The following is a 17227-nucleotide window of genomic DNA, read 5'->3' as shown; positions in this document are numbered from 1 at the left end:
TACCAAACGTAAAACAGACAGCTAGTGGGAAGCAGCCGCATAGCACAGGGAAATCAGCTCAGTGCTTTGTGACCACCTAGAGGGTTGTGATAGGGAGGGTGGGAGGGAGGGAGATGCAAGAGGGAAGGGATATGGGGACATATGTATATGTAAAACTGATTCACTTTGTTATAAAGCAGAAACTGACACACCATTGTAAAGCAATTATATTCTAGTAAAGAAGTTAAAAAATAAAAATAAATAAAAATAAATAAAAATCCACAAACAATAAATGCTGGAGAAGGTGTGGAGAAAAGGGAACCCTCTTGCACTGTTGGTGGGAATGTAAATTGATACAGTCACTATGGAGAATAGTGTGGAGGTTCCTTAAAAAACTAGAAATAGAACTACCGTATGACCCAGCAATCCCACTACTGGGCATATGCCCTGAGAAAACCATAATTCAAAAAGAGTAATGTCCCACAATGTTCATTGCAGCACTATTTACAATAGCCAGGACATGGAAGCAACCTAAGTGTCCATCGACAGATGAATGGATAAAGAAAATGTGGCACATATATACAATAGAATATTACTCAGCCATAAAAAGAAACGAAATTGAGTTATTTGTAGTGAGGTGGATGGACCTAGAGTCTGTCATACAGAGTGAAGTAAATCAGAAAGAGATAAATACCATATGCTAACACATATATATGGAATCTAAAAAAGAAAAAAAAAAGGTGAACCTAGGGGCAGGACAGGAATAAAGACACAGACGTAGAGAATGGACTTGAGGACACAGGGAGGGGGAAGGGTAAGCTGGGACGAAGTGAGAGAGTAGCGTACATACACTACCAAATGTAAAATAGATAGCTAGTGGGAAGCAGCTGCATGGCACAGGGAGATCAGCTTGGAGCTTTGCGACCACCTAGAAGGGTGGGATAAGGAGGGTGGGAGGGAGATGCAAGAGGGAGGGGATATGGGGATATACATATGCATATAGCGCATTCACTTTCTTATACAGCAGAAACTAACACAACAGTGTAAAGCAATTATACTCCAATAAAGATGTTAAAAAAAAATAAGTGGAAAATATTAATGAAAAAACAAGTTAAAACAGTATATAACCGGATTTCAATTGTTGTGTGAATACATATGAACAATTATAACTGCATATATGATCAAAATATTATACCCAAAATATTAATAGGATGGTAAGCTTACAGTTGGTTATTTTCATGTATTTCTTATGTAATTAGATAAAACTAATAAATATCACCTTTTAAGAAAACAATGGGGACTTCCCTGGTGGCGCAGTGGCTAAGAATCCGCCTGCCAATGCAGGGGACGTGGGTTCGAGCCCTGGACCCGGAAGATCCTGTGCACCTAGAGCCCATGCTCCACAACAAGAGACGTCACCGCAATGAGAAGCCCGAGCACCGCAATGAAGAGTAGTCCCCACTTGCCGCAGCTACAGAAAGCCTTTGTGCAGCAACGAAGACCCAACGCAGCAAAAATAAATAAATAAATAAATAAAGTTCAAAACTCAATTTTAAAAGAAACCAAGAATCTGTGACTATATATATAATATATATAATAGGATGGTGGAAAATATCTGTTCTTTGCTAAAGGAATAAACTATCTTATCACTCAGCAAAACATGACTTATCTGCTGACCAGGTTTTAGAACCCCATATGGCAATTTCTACATCTCACTTGGGGGCCAACTTGATTTCTACCTGTTTCACAAAGCTTCCTCAGGTCTATATCAGTCTCTGTTTCCTCTGGAATTCCAGAATCTTGGCAGCAATTGAGTGTTCTCCTTTTTAATACCTATCACAACCCTATGTCCCTAATTAAAAGTCTTTCTAGCTTATCCAGTAATCGAGCTAATATATACACCTCAAAGGTAAGGAAAATGGGGTATAAATTCAGCTCTTGACATATTTATAGCTATCTGTCCCTACACTAAATGGTTCTATCTAGATACTGATGCTGTTTTAGTTCTTAAACCTGGCTCTCACTTCTTAATGCCATCAGTATATCTGCCTCTAGAAATCTGAGCCCTCTTTTCATTCTCTTAACATCAAGAAATCAGATAATCTGGCTTATAAGAAATGTTTGTAAACTAAGAGTAAATAGGTAAAGAAAAAAGTGTTTAGGCAACTCTCTTGAGAATAAAATTGCCAAAAATTCACCGCCCTTGGAGCTTTCAAAGGCTATTTTCTGATCCCCATGGATGAGAGAGTCTTTCTAGGAGTCCAGCTTTCGCAAAGGGAGATTCCAGCATGCCACTGAAGTAAAAGTTTTTTTTTTCCCCAATTCCTTTCTAGTGCCTGACTGTGTTCTAGAGACATGAAGATGCTGGGTCATTTAAATAATATAGTTAATCTCCATAACGTCCTACAGTGACATTCTGAGATGTAAATGTAACTAAACATATTTCCCAACACATAGATTAATTCATAAATTTATTGTTGCCTCTGCTATTAACTTCATTCTTATTTATAATATTATATTACTACTACCATTTACGGAATTCCAGGTACCACGTTAGGTACTTTACATGTATTATTTATAATCCTATCATAACTGTGTATGGAATAAACAGAATCGTCATTTTCTGAATAAGAAATAAGAGGCAAAGAGAAGTTAAATAATAACTTCCCCAAGATCCCCGAGCCAGGAAGAACTAAAGCAGGGATTCAAATCTGGGTCTGTCTCCTACCAAACCCCACCCTCTCTCCACTCTGCAGGCACCATCATGTTGCATCTACTGGATATCAAATTTCTGAGAATATTTCATTTATCTAGAAAAGACTAGGATGATATTTCTCTATCGTTACGATTCAGGTCTCTCAGTGAGACTTAACATGCTTCTACCACCAGAGTTAAAAATCCACCAAAGAAACAATGTGAAGGATTCACAGCAATAATACTCCATCTCAGATAAAGCATAATGTGTGCTTCTTTAATTTAATGAATATATCATAATGATATAGCTTTTTGCTAATTTTACATACATCCATAGCACATTTGAAGAGAATAAGAAAAATGTATCTGACCAAGCTGTTAGATCCTGAGGTCAGAGACCACGTCTCATTTACCTCTACATCCCCAAGTCCTGTATGTGATAGATGTTCAACACCTCGTTGTTGATGAAAGTTAGAAGCAATGACTATCAACTCCTGAAAGTAATATTTTAAGATACCTAAAACATTTTGAGCAGCAAAAAAAGACCCCATGTTTCAAAAACACTGGTTTTGGTCTGCAGGTAAACTTCCTACCTCTCGATCCTTGAGTTTCATGGCAAGCACCAACTGATGCCTGTGGTTAGTGAGAGCCTCCCGGTAATTTCCTTTGGAGAAGAATGCAGAGCCCAGATTCCCATGAGCTCGGCATTCTCCTGTCTGGTCACCTGAATTGGGTTTAAAAAAAAAAAAAAAGATAAAATTTATCTAAGTTACAGCATTATTTATAATATATAATGGCCATCTTAATTCAACAGCCACAGATTTACTAGCTAAGATTTCACTTGCTTTCTTTTCTTCTTCTAAAAGACTCTATGTGGGAAGTTATGGTCCTAGAAGTTAAATCTCTGGACAAGTGTTATTGATGTTATAACATACAACTGCAGTCAGGGACATAAGTGTTCTGGAAATGAGAGGTCATTGCTTTGTTTCTGAACAACCATCAGCTTGTTGGTTCAGTCACTTTACTCCACACCAACCATAATATGTTGCTTCTTTACAAGTATGCTGATGGTAGACTCACCGTATCTCTTCTCTTACTGCAATCCTGCAAGTCCGTGAATAATCACTGAGATGATTATCATAAACCACATTTTTTTTTACATGAGGAAACAGCAGCACAGAGATTAGGCAACTTGCCGAAGGTCACACAGCTAGTTAAGTGGCAGAGCCAGGATTCTAAACTCAGCAGTCTGGCTCCATAGTCCACAGTCTTAACCACTGCACTGCACTATTTCCTCCAACAAAATGATGGTGCATTCTAATGTAGGCAAAAATGAAAATTAAGGTGAAAGATTCACCCACAAATCTATCATTTGAGATATTAAATCTGTGAGCCCGTATCTCTGAGGAGGCAATGAATATGTTAATCCATATCTTTTGGCCTTTTGGGAGCTTGATACCTTGTTAAATGAAAAGCCCTAAAGACTTAAGTACTCTAAAACAGAGAATGTTCCCGAGGTACAATCACTTTTCATTGCACATATTACTCCCATTCACGTCAGGTTAATCAGCTTTCTTCATTTCCTTTCTGTACTGAAATAAAGGAGAAAAGCATAACTCTACCTAAGGTCTTGGCTACATCCAAGTCCTGCTGCATGTATCCAGTGCTCTTCTCTGTGTTTCCGAGAGACCAGTAAGCACTGCTCAGCGCAGAGAAAACGGAACCTCTCAGTTTGAGGCTGCAGGTGCCAATCTTCAGAGCGGCTTCTAAGACAACCACAGAGGCCCCGTGATGGCCAGCTGTCAGGAGTTCTTGCCCAACCACAGACACGACCACAAAGGGACTCTTGTCCAGTTTCATTTTCTGAAGCTGTTGATAAGTGGGCTCGAGGGAGTCTGAAGAAAAGCAAAAGAAAATAAGAGAATGTAGGCTTATACACAAAACAATCTTTTCCAATACGCTCTAGAAACAAATGTTTAACATACCTTTTTATGGCCTGTTTTAGGTACAAACTCTTCAACCTTTCAATCTAGCACCACCCTCACTGTCCACTCATTCACACAACTGGGTAACACCAATGTCTTTCCAGTAATTTCCTTACATCACTTTCACATGCATACCCCACACTCGTCCTCTCTTCTGGTCTTTCTTTGATCAGGACCCACCACTTTCCCTGAATGGTTCTCCCTTCTCTGACCTCCTGCCCTCTCAAAATATCACAGGCACATCACTCAAGTCCCACCCCTACTATATACAGGCAGACCTCAGAGATGCTGTGGGTCTGCTTCCAGACCACTGCAACAGAGCAAATATCACAATAAAGCAAATCACATGAAATTTTTGGTTTCTGTGCATATCAAGAAGAAAAAAGAAATTGTCTGAGTTTACTAAGGTAAGATGAAAGGCAAAATTAATGTTTATCTCATTTTATTTTCCTGTTGTGGAAAGGACACAGATTAGGGGTCAGGAAGCCCCAGGGAGATTCCTTCCATTTGAAGCTAGGTTTCAAAGTGGATGACCTCTAAGCTCCTTCTTCCTCCTCTTCTTTTTTTTTTTTAAAGATTGTTGCAGAGCTCATGACTATAACCTTACAATGAGGTAGCACTTGTAACACTTTTGTTGTTCACTTTCCTGAAAAAGTGTTTCACATTAGTTGTTCCACTGTGCCTATGTGAAAAAAAAAAAACTATTGAAAGGTTGGTCTCTTTAAACTGTGAATCTCTCAGCCAACAGTACTGCATTAAAATGTAATTTTTACAATTTATGACTTCAAATCTCCACTTGCCACTAAGGAGCTCTCATCTGAATCAACATTACCACAGAAACCTCGAAACCTACTGGTGCCTAAAGCATTTTTCCCTTCAATCAGATCACTAAACAGAGAACAAAGAACATTTTTACACCTATCAAGATGCAAGCAGTACACAGTACCAGTAAACGCTTGCTAACCAATAGGGTTAAATACAGGCACAAGAACCCAGGAATTGCTAGAACAGGAAAAGAACAATGCCATACTGAAATAACTGTGAGCAGAATTTTGGTGGTACCCACTGATGGATTTGGCAGCCAGTGATGATCACACATTTGCATCCCACTGGCCAATTAGCAGAAGCAAAAATAACAGAATTTTAGAGCTGAAAAGACCTTGAAAACACCCTTATTTTATTTATTTACTAAATTTATTTATTTTTATTTATTTATTTATTTTGGCTGTGTTGGGTTTTCGTTGCTGTGCGTGGGCTTTCTCTAGTTGTGGCGAGTGGGGGCTACTCTTTGTTGTGGTGTGAGGGCTTCTCACTGTGGTGGCTTCTCTTGCTGCGGAGCACAGGCTCTAGGCATGCGGGCTTCAGTAGTTGTGGTGCGTGGTCTCAGTAGTTGTGGCTCACGGGCTCTAGAGCGCAGGCCCAGTAGCTGTGGTGCACAGGCTTAGTTGCTCCACGGCATGTGGGATCTTACCAGACCAGGGCTCAAACCCGTGTCCCCTGCATTGGCAGGCATATTCTTAACCACTGCACCACCAGGGAAGCCCGACACCGTTATTTTAGAAATGAAGAATCTGAATATTTAAGTATTGAGTATTTACGCAAGGTCAGATAGCTTGGGACAAAGCCAAGACAAGAACCTATTGCGGGGCTCTAAGTCTAGGCTCTCTGATACCATACCAGGCAAAATTCTTGTTCACACAAGAAGTCAATTCCAGCTGATTTTACGCAGAGAAGAAATGCACTGAGTGGCTACTGGGAAGAGTGGAAAACCAGGCCTCCAGACCCACGGTCAAAATCATGTCACAAAAGCTTCCTGGTAAAGGCAACACCACCACTGCAAGTAAATACAGGACACTGCAGCTTGTAATTCTGCCTCCACCACTACTAAATGCCACCCTTGGAAAACGGATGTCACTATTGCCACCTGCCACCACTGGAACAAATTCTGTATATCCTTTCTTCTTTCAGCCTTTAGCTCCTAATTCAAAGGTGGAGTCCCAGCTGCAGAGGATGCAAAAATTAGGATCTGATGTTTTCAACTTTTATAGTGGAAGGCAAGGAGGCAGAAGTAAAAGACAGGGAGTTCCCAAAACACAGGAAGAGTGCTCAGACACAGATGTCAAAAAATGACTGATGGCCAGCAAAGATTCTACTTTTCAGCTGGTGATTTTTTTAACCATTGCAACCGTGGCTAAGTTCAAAAAAAGAGCCATCCAATAGAGCCTCTAAAACTACACAATAGTAGAAAGAAGAGAGAACATTGCCACAGTTAGAGGACCAAGGGAAATACCTGGAAGATTTTCAAAAGAAAAGGAAATCTTCATTTGTACAAATTTTTACTGAATAAAAACGAAACAGAAGGATTAGGAGGTAAAAGATCAAATTTCCATTTGTAGTATATAGGGAAGAGACTATACATATATTAAAAGATAAATTATAATGCAAGCACAAATACAGTATATGTTATAAGAGTTTGGAAAAGGGAATGATTATCAAGGGTAATCAGAAAGCTTCATAAAAACAGAACCTGATTTCTTAAAGAAAGGGTAGGACTTAGACAAGTCTTTGTACTTTTTTCTGTGAGTAGAGGGTATTTTAGGCAGAAGGTTTGTCCTAAACAAAGGTGCATGGAATGAAAGATAGGTACATGGAATGAAAAGGAATGATGAACAGGGCAGCTTGAATGGCCCAGAGAATATTTATGGGGAAGGAAGCTGACGTGGAATAACACAAAATACTGAGCGAAGGATAAAGAGACCTGGATTTCAAAGCCACATAACCTCAGTTTCCTCACTTTGTCAAATGTATCACAATTATGATTGTGGTGATGGTTACATAAATCTATACACGTTATAGATAAGTATATGTCAATATTAAATACATATGTGTATATACATGTAAATGTATCTATGTTTGCATCTATGCATGTGTAGAGATATTTACACAAAAAGTCCATTTCACTTGACGTAAATTTAAAAAATTTTAATGTCAAACTTCTCTGCTTTGGGCTGTAATTACGTCTCATTTGTCCATACTCACTAATCAGAAGGTGTGGTTAGCAGTTGTACGCTCATTTGATAAATAAAAGTGGTAAGATAAGTTTTTTTTAATGTATAAAAATTGTATAGGTTGCAGAGTGAAGTAAGTCAGAAAGAGAAAAACAAATATCGTATATTAACACACATATGTGGAACCTAGAAAAATGGTACAGATGAACCGGTCTGCAGGGCAGAAATAGAGACACAGATGTAGAGCACAAATGTATGGACACCAAGGAGGGAGAGTGGCAGGGGGTGGTGGTGGTGGTGGTGTGATGAATTGGGAGATTGGGATTGACATGTATACACTAACATATATAAAATAGATAACTAATAAGAACGTGCTGTATAAAAAATAAATAAAATAAAATTCAAAAATTCAAAAAAAAAGAAAAAAAAACTGTACAGGCTGGATTAGGTGATCTATAAGATTCTTCCCAACTATACTATTCTATGATTCTAATTCCTATTCTACAGTAAACTTAGGCTGTTAGCAAAAGGACTAATTGGGTGATTTTCTCAGGCTAGATGGAACAGAGTTTTGGCAGCCTGTAGATGTAAAGATGTTTTTCTTTATAGAAATCATGCATAATATATAAAATATCCAATGTCAAAACAACTTCATAAGAATGTAAAGGCACTTTGCAACAATCATTGAACACCAGTTACGTGCTTTCAAAATGTAAAGGCTTTAAGAATTTAAGATAAACAAAGTCACATTTCCTGACACTTGAAAACCTTGTAAGAATGTAGTAGAGGCTAATAATAAACAAATAATCACACTCAGCTAAAAGATATACTATATTTATTTCATCAGTTCTGCACATTTATTCACATATTAACATCTCTGAATTTGAGATTTAATGTCCATGAACTCAATGGTGCCTCACAATGGTTGGTTATTTCTATGTCTAAATCGAGCTAAAAGAATTCTTTCAGTTTATATAAAATAAAAAGTTAAGTGATAAGAAAGAAATGTGTCATCATTTACTTATCAGCATTTTCTTTTTTCTTAGTAATATATAAAATAATGACACAACTTTCAATCCAGATTTCTCAGCATTGGTAGGATGTGCTACGGGACCACAGAGGAGAAAGGTGCTAGCCCTACTCAGGTAGGTCTAGGAATGTTTTCCAGAGGTAATGACATCTGAATAGAAATCAGAGCTATGAGAAACCAGTGTTTTCCAGGAACTGCAGGCAGTTTTAGCTGGGAATATATTGGTAATGAGAATAAAAGAGAAGCAAGATCTTTTATACTAAGGTAATTGGCCTTTATCCTGTAGGCAATGGGGAAAATGCAGAATTATGAATAAGAGAATGACAGATCAGACTTACACTTTAGAAAGTTCATTCTGGAAGGGAAGCAAAGCATGGACTGGTTTGGAAGAGATAAAAGGCAGGAAAACCAGTTAGAGAAAAAGTCCTGTATTTGCAATGACAAAACAGATGGACAGCAAGGGATAAATTTCAGACATATTTAGAATTTAAAAATTTACAGAATTTGAGGAATAAATGCATTAATAGGCACAATGCCTTATTCCAAAGTAATGATACTCTACTGTCTCCTATGAATCACCTTCAAGGTAACTAAAATTTTTACAGACTTCAATCTGTCTCAGGTACTATGAAGACGTTCTGGAGCCTTCCAAGTTATCCTTATAATATTTAATTAGCATACATGATTAAAAAGCTTCAACTTTCCTAAAAACCTGGTGATACCACTACCAATTATTACTGGATATAATATAACACTGTACTGCAAACTCAGAAGACTGGGAGAAACAATTCTGGAATGAATCTCCAAAACAGGGATCCAAAGAGAGAACAGCAACTACTGACAAGGTAAGAAGGTAAGCAAAGTATAATGAGAGTAAAGTATAGCCCCAAAACAAAAATTTAGAGGTAAGGTTCATAATATCTACTTAATTTTAATTTTCACCTTTTCTTAGGCTAATTCCTTATAGGGGAAACTAAATTAAAACCCAATGGGCTTGTCACAAAAGGACAAATATTGTATGACTCCACTTATATGAGGTACCCTGGTAGTTGCCAGGAGCTGGGGCTGTGGGGGAAGATGAGGAATTATTGTTTCATGGGTACAAAGTGTCAATTTGGGAAGATGAAAAAGTTCTGGAGACAGATGGCAGTGATGGGTGCACAACACTGTAAATATACTTAATACCACTGAATTGCATAACTAAAAATGGTCAATTTTATGTTATGTACATTTTACCACAAATGGAAAAAAAAAACAAACAACTTTTGGTTCACACTAAAAGGAAAACAACCCTCCCCCCAAAAAAAGAAAATTAAAACTGACATGTTTAGCTCTTTGTCTAAGCCACTTCATATTTTCCTGGGTTCATTTGTGAATTTATTTATATCCTACTTCATTACAAAAGGATTCAAAGGCCTTCTATAGAAATAAGGTGGAAAACACAGAAGTCAGAGTGAGTGGAAAATAAAGTAAGGAAAACTCAGCTTAGAGACTATAAGCCCTGGCACACTTCCTAAAGGTGGCCAGGACACTAGGCTCTAACACTTCACAGAGGATAAAGCAAAAGAATAAAGGATCACTTCAGATAATTCCCAGACCTTTTAGATAAAAATACACCAGTGCTCAGGAGAAACGCAGTTTTTCCAGGCACCAAGCGCTCAGCAAAAGGACCATGTGTGCTGTGCAGTGTTTGTTCCACACCCACAACACAAATACAAGAGCAAGCTTACCACTGCTGCTACTTCTCTCCACAGAGAGAGGAAGGGCATCACACTGCACAGGGAAACTGTCCTAAAGGGGCCTGCCTTTACATGCCAAGGCTTGATTCTCAAAACAATTATTAGGGGACTTCCCTGGTGGTCCAGTGGTTAAGAATCCGCCTTCCAACGCAGGGGACGCGGGTCCAATCCCTGGTTGGAGAACTAAGATCCCCGCATGCCACAGGGCAACTAAGCCCATGCGCCGCAACTACTGAGCCCGGGCACTCTGGAGACCGTGTACCACAACTAGAGAGAATCCCACACGCCGCAACTATAGAAGCCTGCGTGCTGCAACGAAGAGCCTGCATGCCACAACGAATATCCCGTGTGCCACAACTAAGACCCAATGCAGCCAAATAAATAAATAAATATTTTTAAAAACCAATATTAGGAAGTACTTATTATCACACCCCTTTTACAGATAAGAACTGACATGCAGAGAAAGGAAGCAACCTTGCTCAGTCAAGGGGATAGCAAATGGCAGTACTGGAATTAGAGTCCAACCTTTGGGGGAAAAGTCAGTTTTTTTTTTAACATAACATTTCAGAAACAGGCCCTCTGTGCAAAGTGACTGCCACTTAAAAGAGAATCAGAGGGAAAGAGTTACCAAGGGTGGACAATCAGGTAAATAAAAGGTGAGCCCCAATTTGACTCTGAGAGAAAAGCTTATACATTCGAGCCATTTTCTACCAGTACTTCATAAAATCAGCTTCCTGGATCCTCTGAAGCTGGTAGAAACACCACAACAGGTGATATCCCATAAATGTAATAGTCTTTAGATTACCAAATTAACAAGAGGAGAGAAAATATACACAAGAGAACCCTCAGCAAGAAGCAGCCCTAGCGTCTTTAGAGGAACAAATAAAGGTAAACACAATCTCACTTTGTAATTACATTATTAAATCTGCAGTTGGCAGTAGTACTATGCTACACCATCCAAATTTACATAAACATTTATAAGATACAATGAACTGAAATTGCTGAAAGACTATCTAAAAAGGAGAAATGGAAAATAGAAAAAGGATAATTTGAGGGTCATGAAAGAGTCTCATTTTATATTAATACTTATTTGTACATTTACATAAATGATTTAAGGGAAAAACATTACATATAGTGATGTAAATATATCTACAGGAAAAGTAGATTATCTGATATCTGGTTGGTGAGCATGAATGAAACCACAAAAGTAAAGTAAAAAAGACTTAATGCAGTTAGCAATATAGGCAACAACAATATTTTAAAAATCAAGTAAGTTCCAAAGTGGATTAATATATTTACTTGGGAACAAGAGTATATTACTATAGATTAGCCCTATCTTTAAAAAAAATCTTGAAACGTCCCCAAAAGGCCAAACCACAGGAACGCTGTGCACATCGTGGGAGCTTTGTTTGCTTACAGAAGCACTGGACGAGGGAGCTTCCCTATTGCATTTCAGAATTTCAAAACAAAAACAACTGACAACAGATCAGACCTACATGTAAAGTGTCCTGGACTGCACAGTTATGCAACAATGGCAGAAACTGAGAATGCTGCAGGAGGCTAAAATAAACAGTGGGTAAAAAATGGGCAGCAAATGATGACAGATTTTGTGAATTATAACCATATGACAAAAAGAGAGGTCATTAAGATGTTAAATGATGCACAGAACAACATTGTGCAAAGCAACAGTCTTTCTATAAAATGTTGATGAGAAAAGCCCACCTGGAATAGCTACAGTGGTAAAGGCAATACCAAAAATAAATAAGTTAAATTGCTTTAAGGAAAGAGAAGAAAATATTAAAGTGCTCCAGGCACCTGTAAGATGCAGCTTTCTCCAGGGTCGCCCTTAGGTCACTCAGTATAAGATGGGAAAGAACATGGCACAGAAAACCCTAAGGCTGAAAGAAGCACTGAGCTATTTCTTGCAGTGTAGAGAAGATTTTCTTATATTTATCTAAACAAATTGCTTCAAAGGCAAAATGGTAAGTATGATTCTGCTGATCTCAACACATTCACTCCAGTATACTAAGGCAGCAGCAGAAATACCTCAGAATAAAGAAGGGATATCTTCATGAACTAAATAAAAAATGTTCCATGTAAATTACTTGCAGAGGGATATAGGGAGAGAATGAGAAAATACTAGAAAAATGGAAAGGAGAGACAGATTGATTTTTTTTTGTTGTCCATTCCCCCTCCCCCTCTCAAGTCATGGAGCTCCAAAGTACATCTGCTTTAAGTCAGAGTTTATTAACAGCAGGTCCCCCAGTGGGAGAAGCCATTAGGTTCCTGCAGCAACGACTCAGCTTTGTATGGGGTTATAAAATCGCATGAAGAGAGGCTTCCTTTCCACTTTTTTTCCTAGAACATGAAATCTTCGCTTTCAGGAAAGTATTTTTTTATAGCTATGAATTGCTCAGAGGCCATACGAGTACCATTTAATCAAACTTTTACTTAGCACATATTTTGAGCCAAGTACCATACTAGCCTGTATATTAAAATTATCTAATGCTGCAAACATTTTCAAAACTAAATAAATTACCTAATGATACTACTGCCACCAAAATTTTTAGGTTAATTCAAAAACGTACCATTTCAGAAACAAAAATAGAGTTCTGCTTGACATACCTAATTAGTGTGCAACGTCATTAGCTGTCTACTATTTGCCATCAACCTGCCTTAGTGTCTCCATCACTTTGCAAAGATGACAACTGGTGTACACTTTCAACCCTATCTTCCCAAGAACTCCTTCCTCAAAAATCAATGTTTCTCAAAGGGAAGCCAATCTGATTTGAGCCTTAGAACTCCTCCAACCTCCACAGTACTATTTTCAATCTACTGTTGTCCCAGAATACCAATTGGTATAATACAGAAGTAGTATAGGAGAAAACCATGTATCTACCATGTTTCTCTCTCAAGTCAACATAATCTTTTAATGCTCCTCTGAAAAATGTTAGACATAGCCTACAGTTAGATCTATATTTCCTCTCATGAAATGTTTAATGTCTTCTCTTATCTGTTTATTTCTAGATGGCATATTGGTCCAACCGAGCAGATCAACTTACTAGTAGAGGTGTTTTGGTTTAGAGATACAAAATCTTAGAACTACAAAAAACATAAGGATTCCTTATGTAACCCTAAAATCCAGAGAATTTGATTCATTTACCCAGTCATACAGTTAGTTAACAAAAAATTCAAAAATATAATCTAGGTCCACAAACTTCCAGGCCAGTGGCCTTACCACCATCCCATTGTGCCTTATTAATGTCACCTATTGACAGTGATTCCTGGTCTTCCTTGGTCTAAAATATCCAATCTTAGCTAATTTCATAACTTATCCATTCTCAATGCCTGAGTCTAAAGTCTTCAAAGGCTAGAAATGTTCTAATGTAAATTAGTGTTGGACCAAATACTTTCATCATATTTACCTCTCATGGGAGATTTCATGGCTGCTTCTACCATCCCCACCAGAAGCTGGAGACTCTTGGGGTCCTGAGCCAGCCCAGATGCAAAGGCTGCCAGGGCATCGGCATGACGTCCAAGGTACTGGAGGGCAACACCCTGTCGGAAGTATGCCTGGAAATAAAGAAAAGTTAATGCATGTTTGACTTATACACAATGCTCCACCAAGGCTGATGAGGATTCTTGATTAGAACAACAGGTCGGCAGAACTAAAATTGAGGTGATCCTGGTTCAAAAACCTAGTAAAGTGTTTATAATCAAATCTGATTTCTCTGAACTTCATAAAATGTAAGCATACTTCTTTCAGGCAAATTACGTTTAAAACTTTCATTTTTTCCCTTCTAGAACACATTGATTTTATCAAATTCTTTGGTATTTATTCACATAGTACTTTTGCTTTTTTTTGATGATTTTTAAAATCTTTTATCCCAACTTTAATAGCATAAGCTCCTCAAGGACAGGGGTTTGGAGATTTCTTTACATCTCACCAAAGTATCTGGTATAGCGCAAGACAAATGAGAGATATTCAAATTCCACTTCTTTTATACTTCTCCTCATTAATTAAAGGGATAAATCAATATGTGATTAGTATTAAGATAACTGTAATAATGAGTAACACAACATAGTTACATTTAATGTGGTGTTTCAGACATAATATTTTAAAACTGTTATTAAAAATACGTGTGCTTTGCTTAGAAACAGAATAAGATTGCTGTCCTTTGTATTGTTTAATTGGATTGGTTAAAAAAACTAGTATTATCAACTGTGAATATAAGGAAATAACCCTCCCTCCAGCTAATTGCAGAAAGGGCCAGAAAATTAATAAAATATTTAAACTTCAGAATGATCTTAAGAATGTGTAGTTTGTTTTTGAACACAGAGTAAAAACAAGTAAATGATCAATGTGTTACCAGTATTTAACCAGCAAAGGACCTTGTACCTGATTAAATAACACACAAAACTGACATATTATTAATGCATTCACTGCGTATATGACATCTGCTTCTAAAATACTTGGCCTCCTATTTAGCTTAAATACTTTTACAATACTCTATGTTTGTAACACAATGTAACTTTTTCAGTCCAGTATACTTTGCAATTCTAACAAATTGTATGCATGGAATATAAATGAAGTTTCAAACAACTTCTAAAACTACTACTCAATAAATTTAATACATAATTTTATAATTTTATATTACGCACACATACAGAGTGAAAGAGAGCACCTTTCATGTTTACAAAATATATTTACTTATTTCATTTTTGTAACTACACTTTGAGGTAATGTAATATAGGCAATACTATTCAGTGTTTCTATTAAGAAACAATCCATAAACAGAATGAATACTCAAATTATTACGGGCTATTCAGACTTCTATTAGTTTAAACTACTAGCAGCTGTTAAAACTCAGACTCCAGTAAGACAATAACCTGTAAATGCACTTTCATTACTAATTGATAAGATCACTTCCTTTCACTGGACTCAGCCACTTTTTAATCTTTAATGTCTTTATACACATTTTTCACCACCCTTTTCATTTCACATTTTAGGTGATTTCTATAATCCAAGAGGCAATATGTACCACATTCCAACTAAAATTAACTAAAGTTTACATAATTCTATAAATTCTATATTAAAGCTAAACTTTAAAAATGTATTTATATGTGTGTGTGTGTGTGTGTGTGTGTGTATATATATATATATATATATATACACATACACACCAAATATCTGTAAACTCTATTATTTATGGAGAGAGACAAAATGTGTCTGTAGTAAAGATTTCAGGTATATATTTTAAGAAACACAAAAATCTACTGTGGTAATCATTTCACAGTATATGTAAGTCAAATCATTATGCTGTACACCTGAAACTAATACAGTGCTGTAAGTCAATTAAATCTCAATAAAACTGGAGAAAAAACACAAAAATTTAGTCTCAATGAATTTTGATAATTTCTTGCATGTTTAAAGCAAAGCATTATCGTTCATTACTTCACTGAGAAAATAACTGATTTTCCTATCTGCCAAATGAAATCACCGAAAAGTATGACATCCACTCCCCATGTGTCCACTCCCTAGTAGGTAGGCAAAGTTCAGCGTTAATGGCAAGTTATGGTGTCAAATACACAAAGGAGTTAAAGAAGGGCATGCATGTTTTGTTTTCTTAGGACACTCATAAATTAGATGAAAAAAGGTATGACTGGATCATGCTGCCCATAGTCTCGGCTTCCTTTCTTCAGAAGATTTTGAAAAGAGATATAGGTGAGAAGGCTCCAAGGTCTCCCTTGATCCTCCCTTATGTCCGTCCAGAATCCCCAGCCCAACTTTATAAGATTTTCTCAGTTAAAAGCTTAGAGTTGCATTCTTGTCAAGATAGCATAATGAGTCAAGCTCTGACATATCCCTGCACCTAATTTACAAAGTGGGGCTTTCCCAACTTACTCCCATGTAATATTAATTGCATGTATGAATAGCTGTTGAATAAAAATTAGTTATCTATACTTCTGTGAGAGATATGCCACTATGGAGTTCAGGTTGATGATGATAAAACCTAGATTATGGGTTACTGTGATAGAATAAAAAGAATCCAGCACAGTGCCTGACATAGAGTAAATACTTAATAAAGTGAGCTATTTTGATTATTAGTTAATGATAAAATAATCATAACAAGAAAACATAATTATAGACTAAGAGAATATAAGGAGAGTCCAATAAATATTGAAAATATTTCAATATTCAATATAATATTATCCAATTCCTATCACTGCTTTATTCACTCCTCCCCCTTGCTCCATGTAAGACTGCTGGCAACTGGGAAATTCAGAGCTGTAAGGCTCCCCAGACAAAATCTGAACCACCTGACTAAAAGAAATTGGTACTAACAGGCCTTGGGAGATGTAGCAGCCACCCAGAGGATTCTGCGCCAGCCTCTTCCAAAGCAAAGGTCAAGAAGTGCTGAGTTTCACAGCTGTTTACTATAACTTCAAGAAGATTGATGTGACCTAATTTTTCTCTTACTATCACAGGTTTCATAGGAAGCAGCGTCATCTGAGAAAGGGGCAAATTTGGGTCACTTAGGACTGAGGAGAGGCAGTATATGTGCAGCACACCAAGGAAAAGTGGGGCCTATGAAGAAACGTTGAACACTTGGTGCCCAGCCAACCTCAGATAACATACCCCCTGCCTCAGCACTCCCCACACATATACCCACATTCTGGTCACTGGTTATGTAGCAGATGGAGAAGGGAAGGCAATATGGACTGACTATTGAGAGCACCTAAACCCTGAGAACAATGGTTTTAACCTGAAGCTTTAGCCAAGAAGAAAGA

At 37.4% G+C, this 17227-nt stretch overlaps 1 protein-coding gene across 3 annotated transcripts in view; it reads right to left on the bottom strand.

The window, feature by feature from the left end:
• TTC28 (tetratricopeptide repeat domain 28) overlaps positions 1–17227 on the bottom strand; it is a 587392-nt gene that overhangs the window by 274205 nt on the left and 295960 nt on the right. For all 3 annotated transcript variants that reach the window (XM_024120941.3, XM_028480238.2, XM_028480239.2), the window contains 3 exons: positions 13861–14008; positions 4296–4568; positions 3267–3397 (listed from right to left, as the gene is read on the bottom strand). In XM_024120941.3, coding sequence (XP_023976709.1) covers positions 3267–3397; positions 4296–4568; positions 13861–14008 — 552 coding nt within the window. The remainder of the gene's footprint in view (positions 1–3266; positions 3398–4295; positions 4569–13860; positions 14009–17227) is intronic.

Source organism: Physeter macrocephalus, chromosome 19 (genome assembly GCF_002837175.3).
Source record: "Physeter macrocephalus isolate SW-GA chromosome 19, ASM283717v5, whole genome shotgun sequence".
Taxonomy (NCBI): Eukaryota; Metazoa; Chordata; class Mammalia; order Artiodactyla; family Physeteridae; genus Physeter; species Physeter macrocephalus.
The sequence above is the reverse complement of the archived record's forward strand: the minus strand, read 5'-3'. Positions and strand labels throughout refer to the sequence as shown.